Source organism: Triticum aestivum, chromosome 2B (assembly GCF_018294505.1).
Source record: "Triticum aestivum cultivar Chinese Spring chromosome 2B, IWGSC CS RefSeq v2.1, whole genome shotgun sequence".
Classification (NCBI taxonomy): domain Eukaryota; kingdom Viridiplantae; phylum Streptophyta; class Magnoliopsida; order Poales; family Poaceae; genus Triticum; species Triticum aestivum.
In genome coordinates this window covers 746,521,468-746,528,545 of record NC_057798.1, presented here as the reverse complement: position 1 = coordinate 746,528,545, position 7,078 = coordinate 746,521,468, and the positions used below count along the sequence as shown (strand labels likewise).

At 49.9% G+C, this 7,078-nt stretch overlaps 2 protein-coding genes across 2 annotated transcripts; both read right to left on the bottom strand.

Moving 5' to 3' along the window:
* Positions 1-256: 256 nt before the first annotated feature.
* LOC123042423 (uncharacterized) lies at positions 257-1,067 on the bottom strand. The gene has a single exon (XM_044464878.1). The coding sequence runs from the start codon at positions 790-792 to the stop codon at positions 487-489; it is 306 nt and encodes a 101-aa protein (XP_044320813.1). The 5' UTR covers positions 793-1,067; the 3' UTR covers positions 257-486.
* Positions 1,068-3,281: 2,214 nt separating this feature from the next.
* On the bottom strand, positions 3,282-4,023 carry LOC123042422 (uncharacterized). The gene has a single exon (XM_044464877.1). The coding sequence runs from the start codon at positions 3,868-3,870 to the stop codon at positions 3,613-3,615; it is 258 nt and encodes an 85-aa protein (XP_044320812.1). The 5' UTR covers positions 3,871-4,023; the 3' UTR covers positions 3,282-3,612.
* Positions 4,024-7,078: the final 3,055 nt, after the last annotated feature.

Here is a 7,078-nt window from a genome sequence, read left to right as displayed (position 1 = left end):
CTAGATGATATGCACGCAGTCAAACTATACGAAGATGTTGATTTTCTGCCTGTTTTACCACAGTCAGCTTTGTTGAGCCAGCTGACTCCACGGGCCAGGCTCGCTCGGGAAGGCTACAAAACAAGTCTGTAGTGTATATGTTTTCAATGTTTTTTTTTCAATTGTAGTCCTATGGTTGGATTCTTCCCACTTCCAACCATCTTTCACAAGGGATAAGATCGGTGCAACTGTTTCAGAAACAATATGAACCCGGGTATGTCAAAATTTAAGCTCCTTTGCATTTCATAAATGAATACAGATCACAATAAATTCATGAACGCAGCCGACAAATGCAGGCAAAGAGAAATGGAAGACCTATCTGGCTATGTGCAGAGTCCAAAGGAAATTCTTATAACTGGGCTATACAAACCAAGAAGAGCACGGCCAAAAAAACAAACAAATTACGTATGAACCAACCTATCAAACCAATCTCGTAGCTACGCGACATCAGTAGGAGATGTCGACGAGGGCGATCATGGCGTGCGCGGCGAGCTGCTCACGCGTGCGCCTCTGCGCGCCGCGGAGGGTCGAGTACCCCGGCTCCGGCAGCGGCACCGTCCGGCGGCCGGTGAGGTACGCGCGCAGCTCGGCGTCGTAGTGCACCGCGGCGGCCCTGAGCGTGAGGCAGAGGCGCGGCAGGTTGCGGAGCAGCGGCAGCATGATGTTGAACGGCCAGAGCAGGACCGAGAACTTGAACGCCTGCATGAACCCGCCGACCGCCGGCACGGCCAGGAGCACCACGTGCACCACCATCGCCGATCGATCTGCAGATAATTCCTCCCACCGCCGCGCGCTGCCCGCTACACGGTCGATCCCTCCGCCCCTGCCATGGCGACGCTCTCGAGGTGGCGCTGCTAGCTAGCTGGTGGTTGGTTACCACGGACCTGACCGGCCGGCCATTAACTAGGATTCCAGAGCGAAGAGCACTGGCCTGGAGTTGGATGAAACTAATAATGGCCGGCGATGGCGATCGAAAGATGTTTTATCGTGGAGCGGAATGGACTCAGTTCTACAGTGGCCACGTACTGCCATGACACAGCTCATGACAGTGCGGCCTGCTGACATTGTCCGTGGCGAATTGAATCAGTTGAGGTGTCGCGACGAATTGGCCAACGGCAGATCGACACATGTCCTCCGTGAGACTCGGGCCATCGCTGTAACTTCACACTGAGCCGCCGCGTATGCCTTCTGGGCGATTACATGCCCAGATGGTGTCCACAGAATACGTAAGTACAAAGGTGGGTACTCCAGCCAGTTCTGCGGTGCTGTTAATTCTGTGGAAGCGCTGGTACACGTCCGATTCTGTAGATGATTCTGTTCACAATCACAACTCGAACCAAAAGAAGAAAGTAGCATGTGGACTGTACCAAACCAAAAAGCAGAATGTTGGTGTGTGGTGTTAAACTAAAGCAGATTGGATTGGGCCGGGACATGTCGTGTCGGCACCTACCGGAATCCAAACCCGGTGCCAGTTGGGAGCCTCTGGCCCCACAGGTAAGGTAACTCTAGCGTTCGACAAGGAATCGAGTAGCCATCGCCGGCGTCGGCCACTCGGCACAAGCTTCCATTTTCCTTTTCCTTTTTTACACAAAAACAAAGTGGTTCACCTCTTCGCCGTCTAGGTGGAACATGCAAATGGATAAGGCGGTCTTCTCTTGGAGGTTTGGTTAGATTATTCTCGCCACTAGTGCGTGGAGTCACATGATCATTCTCGACGTAGCTAACGTCCAAATCAAGTACGTTTCGTGCACACAAGGACACAATTCAAGCGGCAACAGGATGCTAAGATCGAGTGACGAGCTCAGATATTTATCCGAGACCACAGCCCCACAGTACCCACAAAAATGATTTCAGCCCCACAGAGAAGCAATACCCAGCTCTCTACTGATTGTTTTCTTTCGAGAACGCTCTAAATTGATTGCGGATTTCGCTGTCCTGAACCCGACGATCCTGAGCATGGACGTAGTCGCGTCCCGGCATATCTTTTGGTACCTGAAAGGCACACTGTTTTTGGCCTCTCTGCCTCCGAGGAGCCGCTCTTTCGCCGCCGTGCTGGCCCTTCGGCGGATCTTCGGCTGCCGGTGCCGGGCGTTCGATCCATGCATATCCATTGAATGTCGTGATGATCATATGATCCACTAGTTGGTTGCACGTAGGGTGCAAAAATGCCTGTTTGTTCCCCCAATCATGCGTGCAGAGATGGGATCTAGGCAGTGCAACCGTATATTAGATGCAGCAAATGGATATAGTCCAATGAACATACGAAGACTGTAGAATTCTCGCACGGGACGAAGATGGACAAAATTATTTTGTTTCAGACGGGACGAAGATGGACAAAATTATTTTGTTTCAGACGGGACGGGCGCCCGCCCTGACTGCTGTAACTGAAGACAGTGTCCCCTGCATTCTTTCTTTTTTTAGAAAAGGAGAAATACCCCCGATCTCTGCATCTGGTCGATGCATACTGAAGACAAAGTGTCCCCTGCATTCTGTTGGGGCCTGGCAGAGGCGTTGGATCTGCAGGAAATGATTGCCGATCGACGCTCTTGCCATAGCGTGCAAGCCAAGAAGAGGGTTAGTACTACTTCTGAGCATCCGTCAAATGATGTATACGATTCCGCCAGGTTTTCACGCACAAATCTGATTATCTGAATCTGGCTTTCAGAGGTTGTTTCTGCTGTTCAGCTATATGTAGTAGTACAGGGTTCGCGCACAAGCTAGAACTGTCGAGAAGAAGGGGTGACTGGTCGTGAAAGATGCCGTGAAAGATGGACAAATGCCCTTGTCGTTTAACAATCAGTGGTCGTATAATAGTCGGTTAAGAATGCTAACAACTCACGCCATCATGCTGAGTAGAAAAGTCATCAACAACAGAAAATTATATTACTTTTAGCCGCCTTCACCGTTTCAGATAAGACACTATAGTTTATCTATTGCATGTACTTATCAGGTGCTCAGTATGTTTTGCAATTTTTTTGGGCCGGGGCCAGATATTTCTAACTTGTGAGTAACACAACAAGCATGATCTACTAGACTAATTAATGCCCCTCTTTGCTTCAAGAATGGTGGTGCAGCTGACTCAGCAATGCAGTACTAGTACTTAGCATGATGATCTCGACTGAATATTAGTTAGGTTAACCAGAGAGTAGCTAGGACGAGTCGATAAGAAGATGACGTGAAGGAGCTGGCACATTGTGGCACGTACGTTACGTACTCGGTATGATACAGGACGAAGTTTCCTCTGTTCTTGCCAATGCCACCCGGGTCAAAAGTCAAAACAAATACAAGTACTCTGTTCTTGCCATGGAAAAAATCCTGAAGAAATAACTCTAGTACCGTTGTATTGGAGATGCTTGAGCAATTGACCAAAGCGAATAATCACGACAGAATCCGTCGGTTTTAGTACTAGAATTTACTCGTATCTACAGATTGAATGTTACTACAACTTACAGCCAACATACACATGTCACGGGACGCTCGGGAATACTGCAAGGATCGAGCATGCAGCCCGTGAACAAGAAACCTACAAATCAAAATGAAAAGGAAAAACCGTCCTGCTTCTGCTCCAGCATCTCAGTACGCGGCGTCGACGAGCGCCTGGCGGTGCAGCTCGTTGTCGTTATCGTCGCGGCTTATGGAGCGGCGGCGGGCGTACGCGCGGCGCAGCCAGGCGACGTGGGAGGCGAGCGCGCCGCAGACGACGACGCAGACCTCCGGCAGGTTGCGCGGGAGCGGCAGCCAGAGGTTGAGCGGCCACAGCAGCGGCGCCGAGACCTGGAACACCTGCACGAAACCCTTGGCCGCCATGAACGCCAGCAGGTGGATCGCCATCGCCGCCAACAGGAGCTAGCCCGAGTGCCCGACGGATCGTCGCTCGCTGGGTGTGGGGCAAGGAGGAAATGTGTTGATTCAGAATGGTGCTATGTCGCTGCCGTGGTGGCGCGGTTTTGCTTTTGCCGGTGGTGGGGCGGGGCGGGGCGGGAGGTTGCGGCCTTCCCCGGGTGCGAGCGGGAAGATCATTTTATATTGTTTTTTTAGTGGTGCCTTGGTAGGACCGACAACTTGGCCAGATTTGGATAACATTGTGACGTCTCGACGTGGCGATATCCCGTGGGGTCAACTGGGTAAAGATGTGACGGTTTCCGGTCAGGTGGGACGGCCAGGATGACTAGGACAGTCGGCAGGAAAAGTCTCCAAATATTTCAATATTTTTGCCGTAAGTATATTTAGATTTTTATAGATTAGCACTAGTAGAATTTTTCAAAAGGAAGATCAAAACATTGTATAATTCGTTGATTTTTAAACGGAGTTTTCCCTAATTAATTACAAAATCAGACCAAAACTTGAAATCGATACATCTAGAACCAAAATGCTCTTGAACTCCTACACAAGCACCGCGAAGCCCGCTTGCCAACGATGAATTGAACGTAAACCTGGGCATGGGCAGCCCGGCCCGCAACCCGGCCAAAAAAACCCGGTCCGGGCCGAGCTGGGCTTGCACCTCGGGCAGGGCTCGAGCTTTGATTTGCAGCCCGAAGTAACATCCGGGCCAGGCTCGGGCTTTAATTTTCAACCCGAAATTAGCTCGGCCCGGCTCGGCCCGAAAATGTCTAAAACCTGTACAGTGGTTGATTGTTCTGTGCGTATGGGCCGTCGCTAGATTCCTTGATCTGGAATGTGAAGGCCCAACCCAACAAATCGACCACACCAGCGCCATATGCCTCTCCCTCAATTAGCTAACCCTAGCCGTCACACGCCCTTTCCCCCACGTCTCCACTGTATCCTCACTCTCAGTCTTGAGTCCTGACCACATCTCGCCGACGGTGGCGTAGCACGGAGGCAGCAGCGCCACCAAGCGCTTAGCGGTGGAGGTGAGGCTCAATGCGGCACACACGTCGGCGGCGGAGGCCAGACTGCCTCGTGGGGAAAAAAAATTTACATCTAGAATGCCAAATATGTATTATTAGATTCATCATAATATGTAGCTTCATATTTTGCAGATTTGGTATTGTAAATATAAATAATTTCCTTTGTAAACTTGATCAAAGTTTGCAAAGTTTGATTTTTGTTTAAAAATTCATACACACTACATTATAAAGCAGATCGAGTATAACAAGCACATGCCTTCACCATTATAAAAGAGGGCGAGTATAACAAGCTTGCCGGTGTCACTAACACCGGGTGAAATTTACCCTTGCTTAATACAATCCATTGATTTAGTTTGTAGGCCATTGATTGTTTAACATGTAGGCATATGTTTTTCTATGTGGACACCGGATAATTTTCAATCTATGTCCGCCCCTGGATGGACCTGAACTCCATTTGACGTTGCCGTTTTCTTGTGGATGTATCAGGTGCACGTGTGTTGATCCGTGTGTGTTGGTGCACGTGCGTGTGTGCAGGCAAGAGGAAAAGAAAAATCTTACGAAGTTTTCTTTTGTTTGAGAAACATTGGCACTTTATTAATCAAGCAACAAAATTACAGAGTCTTCGGGATACAAACAGGAGAAGAACGAAAACAACAAAGACCACTAGAGTTCATACAAGACTTAGATAGACCATGAGTTAAAACATTAATATGCCGACGAATATGCTTGAAAATAGCACAAGAAAAGCCTGAGATAGCATGCTTGATGTCTTCCACAAGAGAACCCACCACAGAACGATCACGGATAGAAGAATTAACTCGCTGCACCAAAGACAGGCAGTCCGAAGCGTGATGCGTGTGTATACGCGGAGAAATAGCCAAACTCCGCGACCAGCGGGAACGTAGGAACACCCCGTTGAAACCGTCGGGGTTGGACGTTTTTTCTGCAAGCGGAGCTTCCTGTGCTGCTGCGATGGTGCGGCAAGTCAAGCAACAAACGTGATAATTTGTGTGATTGTGTCGCCGTCGTGCAGTCGTGCTGGTGTGATCTTGCCGGTGGTGGGGCGGGAGGTTGTGGCCTTCCCCGGGTGCCACCTTTTGTTGGCTTGTTGCGAACTTGGGCGGATTCAGATCACAAGATGATCTGAAGGGCAGAACAGAGTGTCCCTAGAAATATTTCTAATATATATCTGTTGCTGGGAGCATGAGCATGGCTAATAGTAGTGCGAAACTGTATTTTTCGATCCGAGCTCCATGCAGCTTGAAATTTTGAAAAAAAATCAAAAACTATTTTTTAAAGTTTCAAAAGGTTGTGAAATAAAATATACATGTATAGTATGGTGATGTATACTTCATCTTGTAATTTTTCATGATGAAATATGTTTCGATGTGGCGTACAGAAAAAATCATGAACTTTTATCTAAACTTCTAATGTCTCAGTTGGTAGGTCGCGTTCCGGGTTTTATTTTCGTCCCACCTCAGCCGGTCTTTTTTGGTACTTCTTTGGTACTTGCTTCCACCTCCCCCTCAGCCGAGACGGTTTATTTTCGCTGGTTTTTTTTCGCCATCTCCCCCACCCCACCCCACCCCATCCCACGCAATGCAGAAGAAAAAAACAGCCCTCAGGAAATCTCTGCTCCTCCCGATCTCCCGTCCAAAAGAAAAACGCAGCGACAAGTCGCTCCTGTCGCCTAGCCCCTCGCGCGCGCTAGGGTTCCTCACGCCGCCGTCGCGGCCGCCGCTGCATGGGTGTTCGTCGACTGGCCCTGCCTCCGGCGGCCGCCATCGCCCACCTCCATCCTCTCCCCAACCCCGCCGGCCTCCACTCCACTCCACTCTGTCACGCCTGCAGATGACGATCTGCAGCGGACTGCAAGTGCAGTTCAGTAACTACTGTTAACTGAACCGCAACTGGTGTGTGTGTTGTGTTTGGGCCGGAGGCCATGTGGTGTGTTGGGTCACAGCCCACCGTGGGTGTGTGTGTGAGCCCGCGGGGACAGCTACTTAATGTACCGTGACGGAATGCGTGGGGAGCGAGAATGAATATTGAATCTCCTTTCCCCTTCGCCAAGCTCCCTCCTCATCCCTGCTTTCTCCTCTCCGATCAGATTTCATCCCCTTCTCCCCTCCTCCCCCTTGGGTCATGACAATCTGGTAATCAGAGCCTCCGAA

What these genes read in the sequence shown, in the direction of transcription:
- LOC123042422 (XM_044464877.1), bottom strand. Translation starts at nt 3,870, where the DNA reads ATGGCGATCCACCTGCTGGCGTTCATGGCGGCCAAGGGTTTCGTGCAG.
- LOC123042423 (XM_044464878.1), bottom strand. Translation starts at nt 792, where the DNA reads ATGGTGGTGCACGTGGTGCTCCTGGCCGTGCCGGCGGTCGGCGGGTTC.